Source organism: Clupea harengus, chromosome 13 (assembly GCF_900700415.2).
Source record: "Clupea harengus chromosome 13, Ch_v2.0.2, whole genome shotgun sequence".
Lineage (NCBI taxonomy): Eukaryota > Metazoa > Chordata > Actinopteri > Clupeiformes > Clupeidae > Clupea > Clupea harengus.
Genome location: NC_045164.1, coordinates 24,581,476 through 24,600,028, shown reverse-complemented (window position 1 = coordinate 24,600,028; position 18,553 = coordinate 24,581,476). Strand labels below are relative to the sequence as shown.

At 46.8% G+C, this 18,553-nt stretch overlaps 1 protein-coding gene across 1 annotated transcript in view; it reads left to right on the top strand.

Moving 5' to 3' along the window:
• The first annotated feature begins 2,513 nt into the window (after nt 1-2,513).
• Nucleotides 2,514-18,553, top strand: part of wapla (WAPL cohesin release factor a) — an 18,591-nt gene continuing 2,551 nt past the window's right edge. Inside the window, exons 1-17 of the mRNA XM_031578870.2 lie at nt 2,514-2,814; nt 3,503-3,912; nt 5,680-6,340; nt 6,852-7,153; nt 7,446-7,552; nt 8,216-8,305; nt 8,873-9,034; nt 9,841-9,977; nt 11,094-11,205; nt 11,599-11,826; nt 13,193-13,304; nt 14,271-14,368; nt 14,793-14,869; nt 16,318-16,490; nt 16,773-16,888; nt 17,950-18,267; nt 18,520-18,553. The exon at nt 18,520-18,553 is cut by the window's right edge and continues 174 nt beyond it. Coding sequence (XP_031434730.1) covers nt 3,525-3,912; nt 5,680-6,340; nt 6,852-7,153; nt 7,446-7,552; nt 8,216-8,305; nt 8,873-9,034; nt 9,841-9,977; nt 11,094-11,205; nt 11,599-11,826; nt 13,193-13,304; nt 14,271-14,368; nt 14,793-14,869; nt 16,318-16,490; nt 16,773-16,888; nt 17,950-18,267; nt 18,520-18,553 — 3,115 coding nt within the window. The 5' untranslated portion in view covers nt 2,514-2,814; nt 3,503-3,524. The remainder of the gene's footprint in view (nt 2,815-3,502; nt 3,913-5,679; nt 6,341-6,851; nt 7,154-7,445; nt 7,553-8,215; nt 8,306-8,872; nt 9,035-9,840; nt 9,978-11,093; nt 11,206-11,598; nt 11,827-13,192; nt 13,305-14,270; nt 14,369-14,792; nt 14,870-16,317; nt 16,491-16,772; nt 16,889-17,949; nt 18,268-18,519) is intronic.

The window sequence follows — 18,553 nt, the reverse complement described above, 5'->3', positions numbered from 1 at the left end:
ACTGTATGCATGTGCACTATGATTTACCATCACAGAGGAAGAGAACACTGACTAGGAAAGAGCGCATTAATTAATCTCCAACAATCCATCAATATAAATTGCATCATCATAATCACATATGTTTTAATCGAAAAGTGCAGTCACTAATTCTAATCCAATACACTTTTTGTCAGATTCAGCTAATTGCTCCTCTAGTTTTCCAGCCAATCGACACATTGCCTCAGGAGCAATGGAAGGGAGGGGTGCCATTTTATTTGTTGCTGAGCTGAAATTTTAACAACCTTTTGCCAAAATCGCGTATTGTACCTCTAAGTCATCTACATAACCTCCTGGATATTAGAGACAAGCCTCTGAGCCATTTTGTCCTCATTGTCAAAGGGGGTCTGGCATGAAAAGATTGGGAACCGCTTTGTGAACGACACTTGAAACTGAGTCAGCAGGAGATGACCCTCTACAGGTGGGTGTTGGAACTGATCTGAATAAAAAGTATTCATCTAAAATATCAAGTATTCAGTAGTTTGCTTTAAAAGTAATAATCAAAAGAGAGATAGAATAGCCCCATGTAGAGGACGGTACAGAATCACCTCTGGGTGGAGTAGCTAATGGAGAGAACATTAGCAGACCTGTCAATGCACTCTTCAGCTTGGCTAGCACGTGTTATGATTACTATACTGATTTATGTCACAGTCATTCGAGTGATCAGAACATTTAAATACTTCCCTTTAGATTTGCTTCTGAGCTGGACATCACTGGAGGGAGAGGAGATGAATAAAGAAGAAAGACAAAAATGGAGGAAGGAGGAGCAACTGGATGCTGGCCTGGAGGCAAAAATGGTGTGACATAGTCTGTCATCGTGTCAGAGAACTGAAGAAGGAATAGTGTGACATAGTGTCAGAACTGAAGAAGGAATAATGTGACATAGTGGCAGAGAATTGAAGAAGGAATTGAAAAAGCAACGCAGACATCTTTATGAGACGCTGTGAGATGAAACAGAAACAGACGCAGACAGAGAAGCATCCCGAGGCGTCAGGAGAGGTGAAACAGAATTAAGAAGATGTTCCGTGAGGGTATGGGAGGCATGTTGTCAGGGGGAAGCAGGAAATGAAGAGCGAAGGAGTGGAGGAGGAGAAAAGGCAGAGGTTTTTGAGAGAAGGAAATCCTTTACTTCAATTTATAAACTCTACCAAGGATTTGTAAAAAAAAAAAAAATTCTCAGATGCCCAATGATATGGGATCTGTTCTCCAAGTTTAACAGTCCTTTTTATGAAAAGAGGGCATGGATCTGCACACCCTCTGGTACGAATGATTAAACTGATGGAACTACAAGTCTACAAACCTTTTTTCCCTCAAATTTTCCCCCCTTAAAAAACTTCTACCAAGTGATCCCAGTTCAGCTTAACATTCTGTGTACTGACCCCTCCATACATTAATAAATAAAGAGATGAGATAATTTAACGTTGATGGGGCTCATTCTGCCTCTGTAGACTGTTGGATGAAATGAGAGCTTGGAATTATAATGATTGCTCTGACTTCCTTGACAGAGTTGATGTAATTAGCCGGCCTGGCCTATTTGCCACTGAATATAGGCCAATGAGAAAAGTTTAAAAATATGATTGAGGGAATTGCAGTTTTGGGGGTTTGGACATCACATTTGCATATCTGAAAATTCAGACTGAACACCCAGTATCTTAAAATCATAGAATAACAGACCATTAGTCTGACAGAACTGTACATAGAATTAAGCATACGTTTCTAAAATGAAGGGGTGTGTGCATGAGAGGGTAGATTGTAGGTGCAATACTTAGACCTACAACCAAGCAGCAGTGCTTGAGACATTAGATTGTCGATGACAAAATTATTCCGTTGGACCATATGATTTCGTCAGACCAAACTGATTGTGGTCACAGTAGTGCAAACTAATGTACGGCTCAAGAGTCAAGGGCTAAATCCTATTTCAGCCTAGAGTTCACCAATTCGTAAACTTATCAGGAAATCACATACATATTAAGTTCCATTAAAATTCCCATAATAGTTTTAAATTACTGAGCATCAACCTACTATGAGAGTGATTAATGGCAGGCCCCTCCCATGAAACTGTTTACTGTGATCCCTAGCAGGATATTATGTCACGACAGACTTTAACGTTAAACTTTAATAGTAGCCTACACATAATCCAAATAAATTGTACAAAGCCTGAAACTACACAGAATAGTAGCTTACTAGACGCATCCAGCACAATCAGTATGCATACCAGGTACCATTACTCTACCAGTAAGTGTGTGAACCTAATTTCAAGTGCTACTTTTTGAAAATTGCTAGTGCAATTATTGGACCTTCGTGCTCGACCTCTTATTCACCGATCCACAACACGTAACTCGGGAGTCGGGAACGAATTGAGATAGGGTTTCCTCCAATTGAAACCCGTAATGTTTACGAATTATCCAATCCGATACATAGTTCTTGAACATGCACGTAACATTCTTAAAGGCCATTGGGTAGTGAGCGCGTTGCCTCGATGTGACGGAAATGTTGGCAACGAAGGGGTGAGGGAGGGGAGATTTTTAATGGCAGCCACTGGCGCACAAGAATCGAGTCGGTAGAGTCTGCAACAAACAAATATCAATTAAAACAACTTATCTTCGTCAACAAATATTAATCAGGACATTTAACTTTGTGGGTGTTGCAGGATTATACCTGCTGGTTATTTCTTCGCTCGCAGGACGGAGTTTAACGTTTGTTTTGTGAGGCTGCATCGAGGTCGGAGGCCTAGCCGGGAGTCAGTGGAGAGAAGCGGCTTCATCGGAGTTGATATTGGTGAGTGTAAGCTATGGCCTTCTCGACCGCCAAAGAAGGATATTGCAGGACTAGATAGAACATTTTATTATCATTTCAATAAAATTCATGGAGAAGTTGGGAAATGTCTTTGCCTGTGTCTCGAGTCGCTAGTGCTTAGCTAGTTGGTGAAATGTAAACAGAATTGCTAGCACGCCGAGATAAACATTAGCTATAGCTTCATTGCTAAGTAAGCTAGCTAGCTAGTTAGCTAGCCTAGTCACAACTGTCAGGCCTAACTCTGTGGAATGTATTTCAGTTGATCAAGCAATCACCTGTATTGTTTATGACAAGCTGTATGTATTTACTTCATGCTTAGGAGTTGGGTTATATATTATCAGCGGTAAACGTTATCGATCAGAGTTAGCGTGTCTGCTAAGTTACCTAGCACACCAACTTTGTGTCAGAATCGAAAGTAGGGTAGTGTCAGATGCCTAGATTGTTTTCTGACTGTCAACCGTTTCACGTGGAAATGTCATTCTCTGTAACTTTTAGTGTGGTAGATTATATACATTATGAGTTGTTTGTTTTTGTCTCGCAAGCCAATGCATTAACAATTATTCAGCAACATACTCAATTACATCGTTTTGTACTGTCCTGTACAACACCAAACCGAGTAAGGTCATATTCTGCAACAGTTCCATCTTATCTCTTCATGTGACTTTTGCAGAGAATATGTAACGGATGCCATCATGACATCCAGATTTGGTAAAACCTACAGTCGGAAGGGTGGAGAGGCCAACTCCAAGTTTGATGAGGTCTTTTCAAATAAGAAGGCCACTCTGAGTACTAAATGGGGCGAGACCACCTACAAGGCTCAGTTGGCCTCCAAAAGGCCCCTGGTCAAACCAGAGCTCCCAGAACTCACCAAGAGACCCAGGGTGGAAGAGGACGACGGCTCTGATGACCCATTCGGGTTTGATAGTGACGACGAGTCGAAAACAGTCAGCACCCGGAGTGCATCTCAGCAGGGGAATGCATCAGGAGAGGACCAGGTTTCCACGGCCACAGAGCAGCCTCAGGCAAAGAGCTCATTCTCAAGGAGCTCACCATCATCGGAATCAGAGAGCTCCAAAGCAGGTGAGGGCTGAGACGCATGCACACAGACATTCTGTCATATTCAGCAAATCTGCTAATCTGTCTCTTGGAACCTTGAGCTGAGTTGAGTTCAGTGGATGTACTTACATATGAACGGTCATGTTATTTAAAGCAGAAGCCATCAATATTGGGTAGAGTTTTTGTTTTGACACGGAACAACAAAACACAAACAGCCCGGCCCTATTGTGTTAATAAATGAGAGGCAAATCTCATTTAGATAGGTTTGATTGTAGGCCGTTTTGTTTCCATATAATTTGCTATTTCCACAGCTTTGGGTAGAGACTGGATATTTTCTTCTCTGTGTATTCTATGTCAAAAACGTAATTAAATGTTGTGCAAGGTTTTGGGTTTGTTTACCGACTTCCTGACCACACCCCTGATCGTATGGAGGGAGGCCAGTCATTTTGTAAACCTGTGCTGTAACTAGGCAGTTACTGAGAGCTCTTGCTCTAGTGAAGTGTGATGCATGTTGTCATCAGATGTCAGGGCCCACAGTCAAGGGTGTTGCCTTTATTGAAACGTCCCAAATGAAAGTAGCAGTCAGGTATGCTGAGTCACACCTCCCCGCCCCCTGATGAAGACAGATCAGAAGGGTTTCTGAAGTGGCAGTGATTCAGAGGCCCCTGGGCTCGCTCTGACCCGGCCGGGACATCCATCAGCTTCTGCCAAAAGAAAGAACACAGTCGTCTGTGAGAGAGGGGAAGGACGGAGGGACGTACTCCAATTAAAAAAGCTGCTGTTTTTTCTACGTTGTGAACAGTTTGAAAGAGAATTTTCTGTATGAAAGTTCACTGCTCACCATTTACCAAAATATAGTGAGTAGTGATATAAAGTATAGAGAGTTGGTATCAAACCGTGTCAAACTTTCAGATTGTGACTTTTGATCGACACAATTGAATCAGTAGATTATATTTTTTTCATCAGGAAATGAAAGCATATCTGTCAGGTGCTGGTTTTTGCCATGTAATGATGAGCTTGCATCAGATAGCCTACTACTTCCTTCGCTGGTCAAAGCACTGGTCTGCTTGTGCGAGGTTTGCGCTGAGAATAGCATCAGCACCAGACTTTAGACACTTTGCTGACAGCCATCTCCATAGATCACTCGCTCTCAGTCACAAAGCTTTCAGCTGTCCACAGCATCAGCCATCAACCCCAGCAGCTGCTAAGAGCATGTATTTCCCCCAAGTCCTTGAAGTGCACACAAATGTTTTGACCCTCTCACTTCAGTGACGGGTGTGGTGATCAGTCAGATGCCAATCAGTGAAAAACAATATACGGCCAGTGATCAATAAAACCAGGATGTGGGTGGAAAGGTTTGAGTAGAGGGAAACTGCACAATTTGACCTGTACAGACGTGATCAGGTGTTTGTCAGGATGATGACCTTGATAGAAACAGGTTTCTGTAGCGTACACTAATGTCGTTTGTAGATCAAATTGAACTTTGCTCGTTGATTGACCCCAAATGTCCCGTCAAGTCCGCGGATGCAGTGACCTGTTCACCTTGGATCTAATGAAGTGCAACTCTTGGAACAGCGAAGGCAGATATTTAGTGTGCTTTCCTTCTCATGATGCCTTTTGATGGCTGGAGTGCCTACTGTGTACAAATTTAGATTCAAGTGACTTACATAAGGCACTTTCTGGAGAAAGTTGGGAGGAAGGAGTTAGGAGTTATCCGGGTTTGTGCTGAACTCCACTAATGGGTCTTAGGTGTTTACATAACACTGTGTCTTCCATTTTCACCTCTCGCAGACAAGCCTCTGCAGACGACGGTGAACATAAGCTCCTGGTCCAAAAGTGCAAAGACGACGCCTCAGTTTACCTCCCTGAAGCCCGTGCCCAAGGACCCCTCGGACGGATGGAACTCCGAGGGCAGCCAGAGGTCGTCGTCTCCAGGGGAGGACTCGCTGCAGGGCCGGGACGACAGCGGAGAGAGTGAAGGTCCTGGCGGGGGGGCCCAGGAGCAGGGGGACGGGGCAGCAGTAGCAGCAGCAGCAGCAGCAGCAGCAGCAGCCCCCCAGCCTGAACCCCTCAACTTCGATCCGCTGCCTCTTCTCAAGTCGCCCACCAACCGGACGTACCACCGACCCAAGAGGCACAAGGGAGACCAGGGAGAGGGGGACGAAGCGCCCCCGGTAAAGGACAGCAAGTCCGCACCTGCCCCTGCCCCTGCCCCGGCCAAACCCAGCAGCAGTGGTGGCGGCGGCTCACAACAACAGAAGACGGCGGGGCGGGGCAGAGTGCGGGACTACACGGTGTTGCACCCGTCGTGCGTGTCTGTGTGCAACGTCACCATCCAGGACGGTATCGAGCGCAGTGCCGACGAGCTCACCAGCGCCGCCCCACCCACTGACCTAGGAGAGGCTGGCACCTTCAGGAGAAAGACAGACACTGCACCTGCCAAGCCCACGAGGTAGAGAAGAGAGCATGGGTATACACACACACACACACACTTTCAGGAGAAAGACAGATGCTGCTCCCTGCCAAGCCCACAAGGTAGAGAAGAGACCTATGGCTAGAGAAAGAGACCTATGGCTATATATATACACACACACACACACACACACACACACACACAACGTACTCATCTCTGTGGAATAGGAACGGCATGTATTTCCATGCCTATATGCACACAGATACATGCAGAGGATCGGTTTAACTTCCAAACATACCAATCCATAGAGGTACATGCATACCAATCCATAGAGGTACGTACATACATACCAAGTATCGCAAACAGCAGTAAATTTGCCACTCATCATTTGCACAGCCACGAAAGAAACAAACCACAGAGTCTCCCTGATCTCTCCTAACAAAACAAAGATGTACTGCACTGCTGAGCTGTCAGTTTGTGCGCGTGTAGGTTAGACTCAGTAACGTCACGGCTGCTAAACCCTGTTGGCGTCTCGCCGTCTCTCATTCAGGTTCAGGCCCACTCAGAGCAAGTCCAAGAAGGAGACCAAGCTGGAGTTCTTCGGCTTCGAGGAGAACGAGGGCCAGGAGGCCGACGGCGAGGCCACCGCGTCGGGGAGCTCCAGCTACAAGATCAAGTACTTCGGCTTCGACGAGCTGAGCGAGAGCGACAGCGACGACGACGAGGACGACGCCTCGCCCAAGAAGTCCAGGAAGGCGGCGAGTGCTCAGGCGGCGGCCGAGGGCGTGTCCTACAGCGCAGACAGCCCGCCGATGAGCGACTCTCAGGAGAGCCAGTCCAGCACCAACACAGGTTAAGACTGAACACTTACACTGAACGCTCAGAATTTGGACCCTTTTCTACATTCTTCATTATGGTCATTCTTTTCATGGCCATACTCTGGTTATGTGAAATTTGTGTTCATGTGTATCAGGTATGATGTGCACAGTTAAGCAGTCAGTTTTGCCGGAGTTGGAGTTGTCTACATGTTGCTCTTAATGCATGAAGGTCTTAAGTTATCAGTCACTCCAATCGTTCAGTTTGCTGCAAAGGTGAAGAGTTAGATGTTTGTTTACACTCGCTTGTTTTTCTCCCTCAATCTCAGACTCCCTTGACTTCCCTGACGAATCGGGAGGCTCCGAGACTCAGAGGAACCGGCAGGGCAAGCAGTCGGACAAGTCCAAGGACATCGGCCGCAAGATCTTCAAGAAGGTGCGGAAGCAGCAGCAGCGGCAGCAGCTCGCCTTGCAGCCATTCTCTGCTAGTCTCGCTTCAAAGACCCTTCTGATGTGCACTCATCGTATTCATCATCGATCACATGACAAGAACGCAATCTCTGTGCTCCCAAAAGCATAAACACGACCAGACCGCCCCACCTCGGAATAAAACTGGCATATAACATACCCAATATTCACTTTTTATTGCAGCTCGGTCCAGAGACGGGTGTAGTTTTCCCCCTGTTCTGGGTTTGTTAGTGAGTAAACCCTCCATTTTTAGCCCCCGGCGGGCCCATTGGACCGGGCAAGCGCCTACACCTGTTTAATAAATAATGATTTGGGTAGTGGGAGAGGCATAATCTCCCTGGTTATATCACATCCAGCCTATGTTATATCATCCGCCGCCCATGGAAGCGAGTGTAGCTCTATGCGAATCAGGCTCACAGAAAGCCATATTGATTTTGAGCATCATATTGCACGATAGCCTTGGCCATGTTCTTTATTTTTGCATGGACAATGGAGTTCATTCTTAGCTCTAAATATGAAGTCGAGGGTTAGTGACCCTAGTTAGCGTTGGTGTTTCTCTTTCTTTGAGTGGGTGTGCAGCTGCTTTTTCTTCAAGCGGGTGTATTTTTGAAACCGACTTATTTCTTTTCAGTCTCCGGCCAAAGCTGTGTACAACGCCAGACACTGGAACGAGCCTGATGAGCTGCCTCCACCCCCTCCCACCCGCACCGTCTCTGCCCCGGTAAGTGCCCACAGGGGGGGCAGCATCTCTCCCACACGTCACCGTCGTACCCACGGATATTACCCTGTTTGACCCAAGGAGTGATTCATGTCATGTTCTTCAGTCATTGTTGAGCCTTTCCTGTTAACTAAAGATGCACCAAAAGACCCCAAATTGCTTTTTTGCTGCATTCGTATCTACCGCTATACTCCTGTTTGAACCAGCATCTCTGTCTGTAACACACACACACACACACACACACACACACACACACACAAAATGAGAGATAGTGGAGGCAATTACTTTTACAGTGCAGTGCTTAGGAAGGGATATTACTCTGCCATCTACCTCTAGACCTCCCAGAGGCAGGCCCAGGCTGTGTGGCAGAGCAGAGCAGAGGATTTATGGATGTTTGCACAAATGACAGATTTGTTTGTGGCTGCAGTGGGCGTAATAGAGAGGCCAGTCTCCCAAAAAAATCTTCATTTCTTGCCCAGGAGTCCAGCAGTCAGCAATAATGCAAATATTATTTTCATCCTTTTGCTTTGACTTTTCATTATTTCTGTTTATCTCCCTCTCCTCCTATAGGCTAGCCTTTCAAGCAGCAGCAAAGACACCAACTCTCACAAGGACGATGGACTCTTCAAAGCGCCGCCCCCACCGCCCAAAGTCATCAAGTCAGTCACCATCCCCACGCAGCCCTATCAGGACATAGTCACGGCACTCAAATGCAGGAAGGAGCACAAGGAGGTGAGCAGGCAGCGTTCTGGGACATGTAGTCTATGAACCGTCCTTTCAGACAGTGCATTCATGTTCACAAAACTTGTGCGTAAATATGCATTCATCTTCAAAAATTGGGTCCTGTGGCAAAAATCTGTGTGCACAGTTTGCCATTTGTTGATCATTTTATGCCAACTCTCATCACATGCGACCACTTTTATTTCCCCCATACTCCCCTCGTAGACCTAGTTTCTCTGGGACGTGTCCAGCTAAGCTGCTTCTAGAGTGTAGGTGGTCGAAGCACGTCGTAGCCGGCTCCCTGCCCGGTGCTAATCTCTGCCGTCCTGACGGTTAGCGTAGTAGCTTAGCGTGGCCTGGGCGCCCATGCCAGCTTCTGTGGCAGCGGTAATGAGTTGGCTGTTGATGTGCTGATGGCACATCGGGGTAGCGTGCCAGGCTAGTGTCTGGCCTGCCTCTGATGACTCTGCTGTTCGTGCGCCGATGTGATTAGCACCGACTCGCCTCCCAGCGCTGCACTATTGATTAGCCCTTATTAGCACAGTCAGCATACTGTGTAGCGCGCCGGCCCCATAGATGCTGAGCCGCACGCACGCGTTGTGTGTGTGTGTGTGTGTGTGTGTGTGTGTGTGTGTGTGTGTGTTTGTTTGTGTGTGTGTTGTTATTGTTGTTGTTTTCTCCTGTGCTGTGTTTTATTGTGACACCCCCCCCCCGTCTGTACATCTCTTCCACCCCCTTTAACTCTCTGTCTCCCTCCCTCTCTCTCTCTTTCTCTTTCTCTTTCTCTCTCTCTTGTTCTTTCTGTGTCTGCTCTCCAGCTGTATACAGTGGTTCAGCATGTGAAGCACTTTAATGACGTGGTGGAGTTTGGGGAGAATCAGGAGTTCACCGACGACTTTGAGTACCTGGAGACGGGTCTGAAGAGTGGGCAACCTCTCAACACGCGGTGCCTTAGGTGAGAGAAAACACACGCACACACACCCTCGCACACGCACGCTCGCACGTGCCCTCTCAAACACACACACACACACACAGATGTTCACTTCTTTATTGGTACAGTGGGCTCTATGGCATGTGATGGTTGGCGTTGCTGTGCACGTGGACTGATGTTAGAATGAACACTGTACTCAGGGCCTGTTCCCGCATCGTTCTCTCTCGGCCGGGCTGCCAGAAAGCCTGGGGGCCATGTTGCTGTTTGTTCCTTGTGACATGTCTGCATCACAAGCTGTTAGAGATGGGTGGGGTGGGGTGGGGCGGGGCGGGGCGGGGGGGTAGAAAGGCCGTTAACAGTGAATGGAAGTTCACTTTTGCCCTGATCCACATTAGGTACTCTAATTCGTACAATGACATTTTTACAGATCATTAAATGTTGATAAAATGTGGTTAAATGGGGTTAATATACTGCCTACTGCATTAATATTGCAGTTGGTATATCATAGGTTAGAATATCAGAAAACCAAGCACCCTCATTCTGACTTAAATAACTAACTTGGTTATTATCGGTATGAATCATTTGCTTCAGTAACTTTAGTAGCCCTTTTATCTCGGCGTATCAGCTTTTCCCACGGGCCAATTAGAGGCTGCTACTGTGACTTATGGGTTGTGCTGCCAAACTCAGATCTCCCCTCGCCTCAATCAGACTCGGTGGCTGACTGAACCTTTTCTTTTAATTAAGTAAATGAGAATGTAGAGACACACACACACACACACATATACACACACACACACACACACACACACACACACACTCGGCCTATGCTCCCTTGGCTTAACGAGAACACACAGCCTTTGCAAACATACTGCCTGAGGTCAGACAAACATCTCTTGCAGTTATGCTTTTAGCCTTCGACCAGAAAAAGTGCATTGCGTCAGAAACATGTGCACATACAGGGCCCTTCTGATGCTCACCCTTAAACTCAGACAAAAGTGAAGTGCCTTAGGTGTCTTCCATGCCTTAGGTATACCAACCACTGAGCACAAAAGGATGCAAGCGCACAGGAAGCAGCTTTTTTAAAAGCAAGTGTGTTTTCTGATCCGTGGTTGTTAACCCTGTATTCCTCTCTCGCCGCAGTATCATCAGTCTGGCCACCAGGTGCGCCATGCCAGGCTTCCGAATGCACCTACGAGCACGAGGAAAGGTAGCAACGGTCTTCAAGATGCTCAACGACGCACCACAGCATCCGGTGAGCACACATTTGTGTTTCCCTCCTCCTCCTGAACATGTAGAGTAGTGTTACTATGGCCTTCAGCTACTCTTAGACAGAGAACCTGATACATGTCAGTGCAGTGGTTAAAATACACTCTGTAGTTTGATATTAGGCTTTTCTTTACCGTCTTTATCTTCCTCCTCTTCTGCCCTCTCTACGTCTCTTTTCTTACCTTCATCTCTTCCTGCCTTCTCTCCTCTTCTCTCTTCTTCCTCTCCTCTCCTCTCCTCTCCTCTCCTCTCCTCACTACTCCTGTCCTGTCCTGTCCTCTCCTCTCCTCTCCTCTCCTCTCCTCTCCTCACTACTCCTGTCCTGTCCTCTTCTCTCCTCTTCTCTCCTCTTCTCTTCTCTTCTCTCGGTCCCTCTCAGAACATGGCGCTGTGCACCGCGTCTCTCATGTACATCCTGAGCCGGGACCGCTTGAACATGGACCTGGACCGAGCCTGCCTAGAGCTGATGATCCGGCTCCTGGAGATGGAGCAAGACCACACGGTGGACGACCAGCTGACGGACAAGGAGATGAGCAAGGTCAAGGAGAAGATCCGCAAGCTCTGCGAGACCGTCCACAACAAGCACCTGGACCTGGAGAACATCACGGTCAGTTCACCCCCTTATTTCTCCTCTCTGTACTGCACTTACGGTGGAAACCCATGACACCGTTACGAGCGACGCGATATTATAATCCCATGCATTTCAACGGGAGCCAATCCATTGTGACGTAGACCACCTTTTTGGGCGACGCGACCGATAAAAGTTGGAAAATGTTGAATCCTATGCAAACGAGGAGCGATTTTTTTTTTTTTTTTTTTTTTTTTTTTTTTTTTTTTTTTTTTTTTTTTTTTTTTTTCCGCAGCGGCCAATCAGAATGTTTGGTGTCGTCTCTGACAGTATGAAAATGCTATTTCCACACGCTACAACACGCCCACTCAAAGTGATGGAAGCGCATCGCGTCGCTGTCATGGGTTTGCACCGTTACAGTCTTTAAGTGTCTGACCATACCAGTCAGCATGAATATGCCCGATTGAAAGATTGACCCGGTAATAGAGGTTTTCTCTAACCATGACTCCCAGGAACTGAAAGGAACAACACAAGGCTTATGTATGAAGAAAGCCTGTGTTGCATTACAGGTTGTTATTGATGGTTTGCTTGTAACCTTTGTTGACTGTGTAGGGTGGAGAACCACACCACACCAACAGCAAATAACATCTGTGTATTTCATCATTAAACTGAGATCCGAAATGCCATTATCAGCTTAAGACTAACTTTATTGAGTTGAAAGGAAAACTTTGGGATTTTTTAACCTTGGGCTTTTTTTTTTTTAGATCTTTTTGGGCTATATAATGGAATCATATGAGGCAAACATCTGTCGAAGTAAACCGCTTGTTTTCGCCACTGTCGGCTCATAAATGTTATTCTAAGTGTGTGACAACACGGAAAGGAATCCTTACAGAGACACAGCTGTCTGTTTACCTCAGTAACTGTAAAGAAACTGTAGTTGATTACTTCTCCTTTAGTAAACGTTAGAAAACAGCCCCCCACCAAGATAATCAACTACAGGTGCTGCGTCAGAGAGCTGAACTAGACAATAGTAAACCACTGGCTGTACAAACATCAGTTTCTACAGTTTCTTTGCAGGTAAACAGATGCTGGTGTATCTTTGTAGGGATTTGAGCTTTGAAAAGCTGTTGGCACCTTAAAACACTCACTTAAACACTTTTTAATTAAAAACACAGTACTTCATTTAGCTAAAATAATCAAATTAATGAATTGCATTTCAAATGGCCAATTGGTGAGCAGTGTTTGCCTGTTATGTTCATTTCAGTGAATCATCATCATCATCATCATCATCATCATCATCAGTACGAACACCATGTCATATGAGGAGTGTTTATTTAACAGGCTCTGTGAATGTGTAGTGTGTCGAGCGAAACTGTGTTTTAAACTGATGATTGTTTCTCTGCAGACGGGTCATCTCGCCATGGAGACGCTGCTGTCTCTCACCTCTAAGAGGCCGGGCGATTGGTTCAAAGAGGAGCTCCGCCTACTCGGAGGGCTGGACCACATTGTGGATAAAGGTGAGGTTGGTGTGTGTGTGTGTGTGTGATGCTGGTGTGAGTTTGGGAATCTCTGGTTTTATGTTGTGTGCTTGACATGTAAACTGAGTTGTTTATTTGGTGAGTGGCTACATTTGGGTTAGACAGTGGTGTGTTGCCTGGCTCAGACGGATGCGTTGCCTGATGGATGCCTGACGGATGATGGAGGGCGTAGGAGACGTTTATAGTGAGATTGACAGGTCGACAACCAATCACGCCACCAGGGAGCTGTTTACCTTGTGGGTAGTAGCATGCTAACATTAGATAACTGGCTCAGACACCTCCAAATCCCCTCAGGCGTATTTTTCAGTTACAATAACGGGGTTTTTACTTTGCACTGTCTATTTCTCTGTAACTTTAAAAAAAATCTAAGCATAAAAAAGTCAAACAAACAACTTTTATGTACAAATACGAACATCTACGGAGTTTGGTCCGCCACCTTTTTTTTTTTTTTTCCAGTGTCGCGATTTGATTGGCTGACGCATGCGTTGCCTCACGAAAAGTTGAAAATTGTTCAACTTTTGGCGCACGCAAACGCAACTGAACGCAACAAACCCACAATTCACAATTCAAAGTGAATGGGGATCCGTCAATGTTGACGGATTAACGCATCCGTCTGAGCCAGCCGTATGTGAGTGTGTGTGTGTGATGCTGGTGTGAGTTTGGGAATCACTTGTTTTGTGTTGTGTGCCAGATATTTGTTGTGTGTTTGTTCTATGAATTGTTTATTTGGTGAGTGGTTTCACTGAATGCAAGCCCTGACCTGACCTGTCGACTATCTCTCTCTTTTTCTTTCTTTCTTTCTTTCTTTCTTTCTTTCTTTCTTTCTTTATTTCTTTCTCTCTCTTTCTTTCTTTCTTTCTTTCTTTCTTTCTCTCTCTCTCTCCCCTCTCTCTCTCTCTCTCTCTCTCTCTCTCTCTCTCTCTCTCTCTCTCCTTTCATATGCAGTGAAAGAGTGTGTGCTGAGTTTGAGTCAGGAGGAGGACAAGGAGAAGCTGGTGGCCTCGCTGTGGGGTGCAGAGAGGTGTCTGCGCGTGCTGGAGAGTGTGAGTGAAGCCTAGCAGGACACACACACACACACACACACACGTGTTTTTCTACTCTAAAAAAGGCATATATTTTGTTTTCTATCTCATTTTCACTGTTTTGCAAATGTTCATTGGACAGCAGTAACAGTAATGGAGCAGTACCACACTGTCTGTGTGTGTGTGTGTGTGTGTGTGTGTGTGTGTGCGCGTGTGTGTACCTGCGTGCGTGTACCTGCGTGCGTGCTCTTATGCAGCTGGTGAGCGGGTGCTCGTTCAAATGATGTGTGTTTATTTTGCAGTCGCTGTGTGCTGGCTCGTTGTTTTCATTGCACAGCTCAGCAGAACCGGCGTGTCTGTGTCTGTGTGTGTGTATGTATCTGACTGCTGCTGCCACTGCAGAAGTCTGTGTTGTTCTCATCTGATTTTATCCTCTCCCCTGCAGGTGACGGTCCACAACCCTGAGAACCAGGCCTACCTGATCGCCTACAAAGACTCCCAGCTCATAGTGTCTGCAGCGCGGTGAGTAGCGTGTTGATGTGGCAGGCCGTCTTTGATCAGGGGTTGTGTTTTCATCTGTCTCGCTTTTTCTGTCGGCATCTCTGTATGTGCTGTACATCCTTAACGTGTGTGTGTGTGTGTGTGTGTTGTGGACGAGAGGGGAATAGCTCCCTCTGTTGTTATAGTAGTGTTATGTCAGACTTGTGGCTGTATGGAGGGGAGAGGGTGGTGGTGTTATCCTTGAAACCAAGGCTTCGAAGCTTGAGCGAGAAAAAGTGAACTTGCCATTGGCGCTCGGCATCGAGGGGTTGCATTTTTTTTTGTTATGGTGAAATGACGTCACCCGTGATGTTCAAAGCCTCGTTTTAAACGCTGCATCAAGAGTTGATTTGATTTCTCCAGCTTGTAGGCTATTATTTCCATGAAATATAACATGATGACGATAATAATCATAATAATAATAATAATAATAATCATGTTGTTATTTCATTTTGTCACAGATCATTTTGCAACATATTTTCCATTTTGTCCACGGTTTAAAGAACATTCAATGTCAGAATGGCTTATTCCACCCAGATAAACACTCCATGATCAGATGAGTTATAGTATACTATATTATATTACAGTATAGTATATATATTATATTACAGTATATTATATATAGGCAGGAATTGCCAGTCTTTGCATTACTATGAAAAATATCTAGATCATATGAGAACAGTTTCAATGTCTTCAAAAAATAACACTGACCATCAATACTCAATACTCATCAAAACCATTTCGTTATTTGACATGACTTTCAACTGTATGCATGTTAATGCATCAGGCCTTTGCTAAACCATAGGCTAGCGCAGATATGGCGCTGCCACCGTGCCAACAAGTTTTCTCGTGTCGTAGATCCTTTGACCAGCAGGTGGCCCTAGAGTGCACCACTTTTCCACACGTCTGGATGGAAAGCTTCACGGCTTTAAGGAGCTCCATCTTGCCATCGCTAGGGGAGGGTTTGTTTGTTTGGCAACCAGGGTTTGTGTGTGTGTGTGTTTGCAAGAGAGAAAAGTGTTTTGTTTCTCTACTGCCTGTGATGTGTAAGAGTAATGGGTCACATATGTGCGTACTGCAGTAGAGGCATGTATCACTGTGTGTAGTTGTGACCGTTCTGTGTGTGTGTGTGACAGAGGCCTGCGGTACTGTGTGTAGTTGGGACCTGTGTGTGTGTGTGGCAGAGGCCTGCGGTACTGTGTGTAGTTGTGACCTGTGTGTGTGTGTGTGTGTGTGTGTGAGACAGAGGCCTGCGGTACTGTGTGTAGTTGTGACCTGTGTGTGTGCGGCAGAGGCCTGCGGTACTGTGTGTAGTTGTGACCTGTGTGTGTGTGTGTGTGTGTGTGTGTGTGTGTGTGTGTGACAGAGGCCTGCGGTACTGTGTGTAGTTGTGACCTGTGTGTGTGTGTGTGTGTGTGTGTGTGTGACAGAGGCCTGCGCTACTGTGAGGACATGATCCAGCGCTACAGCCGGGAGGTCAACAGTTCCATTGCCGCCTCGGGCTCAGCCCTGCCACACTGTAGCCATAGCAACGTGGGCAAAGCCGTGGAGGACTGCATGAGAGCAGTGATTGGCGTGCTGCTCAACCTCACGCATGACAATGGTGAGAACACTCAGACACGATCTCACACACACACACACACACACACACACACACACTCTCCCTCTCCATCACAGAGATGTTCAGACTTGTCTCAGTGTTCCCTTCTAATCGCACCATGTATCACTCTCAAGCTGGGATCCCATACAGCCATGGTCACATGTGCCATCCACACACATCCAACATGACATTCAAAAGACATGAGCACATTATTCACACATTAGTAACTATTTCTCTCCTCCTAACTCTTTCTCCCCCCCTTCCATGTGTGTGTGTGTGTGTCAGAATGGGGAAGCACGAAGGCTGGAGAGCAGGAGCAGATGCTGGTGACGGCGCTCAACTGTGTGCTGCGGGTTCCTCGCTACCTACCTCAGGAACAGAGATTTGACATCAGAGTGCTGGTGAGCCACAGTCACAGTCACAGTCCTCACCTCCCACCTCTCTGTCCGAGTCTGTTTCTCCTCTCCTCTCCTCTCTCCTCTCCTCTCCTCTCGCCTCCCATCTCTCTATCCGAGTCTGTTTCTCTTCTCCTCTCCATCTCTCTATCCGAGTCTGTCTCTCCTCTCCTCTCTCCTCTCCTCTCGCCTCCCACCTCTCTATCCGAGTCTGTTTCTCCTCTCCTCTCTCCTCTCTATCCGAGTCTGTTTCTCCTCTCCTCTCCTCTCTCCTCTGTATCTCTCTATCCGAGTCTCTCTCCTCTCCTCTTCTCTTCTCTCCTCTCCCATCTCTCTGTCCGAGTGTCTCTCTTTCTCCTCTCCTCCTCTCTCCTCTCCCATCTCTCTATCTGAGTCTGTCTCTCCTCTCCTCTTCTCTCCTCTCCCATCTCTCTATCCGAGTCTGTCTCTTCTCCTCTCCTCCTCTCTCCTCTCCCATCTCTCTGTCCGAGTGTCTCTCTTCTCCTCTCCTCCTCTCTCCTCTCCCATCTCTCTATCCGAGTCTGTCTCTTCTCCTCTCCTCCTCTCTCCTCTCCCATCTCTCTATCCGAGTCTGTCTCTTCTCCTCTCCTCCTCTCTCCTCTCCCATCTCTCTATCCGAGTCTGTCTCTTCTCCTCTCCTCCTCTCTCCTCTCCCATCTCTCTATCCGAGTCTGTCTCTCCTCTCCTCTCTTTCTTTCTGTCTCTTGTTGTTCTGTCGCTCGGCATGCTTCTTTTGTCCTCTGTGCGTTGACACTTGGCACACTGTTGGAATGTAGAACAACACTCTTAGGTGTGACAATGTCCATCTTTGTCTCGGGGGTGTGCTTCTGTGAGTTGCTGTTTTTTTTCCATCGGTCACATGATACTGCCAGTGCCTGGACAGCATATGTATGTATAATCAGTGTGTGTTGGTTTTCTGTTTGGCACTATGTGATTTTGTGTGTGTTTGTGTGCCTTGCCCAAATGATATGTTTATGTTCAGTGTGTGTGAGTATGGGAGAGAGTCCGTCTTCAACCTCTTGTTCAATGTTTGATGCTGTGTTCAGGGTCTGGGCCTGCTGATAAACCTGGTGGAGTACAGCTCCAGGAACCGCCACTGCCTGATCGAGATGGAGATGGAGCTGGAGCTGGGGCTGGAGCTGGGGCTGGGTCTGGGTCTGGGGCTGGAGACGGTGGCCGTCACGGAGGGAGAGGCTGACAAAGAGAAACAAGGAGAGGAAACGACAAAGACCGAGGAGCAGCCACCGTCAGAGGCGCAGCCACCGTCACAGGAGCAGACACCGTCACAGGCGCAGACACCGTCACAGGAGCAGACACCGTCAGAGAAACGGCCTGCCTCGGGCGCGCTGGCGGCACTAGTACACGTAGGTCTGCCGTGTGTGTGTGTGTGTGTGTGTGTGTGTGTGTGAGAGAGTGACCGGGGACATTTCACATTTCCCAAATCCACATGGCACTGCAGAAACCCCGCTTAACATTTGAAGTTTTAACTTCCTAATTTGGAAATTAGTTTGTTCATGATACATTTGGGAGTGCACATTTGGAAATGACCAGAAATGAACAATTTGTTACAATTTATGTGCACTTGTGTGGGTGTGTGTGTGTGTGTGTGTGCGCAGTTATTCCTTGAGCGAGAGAGGGCTGCCATTCTAG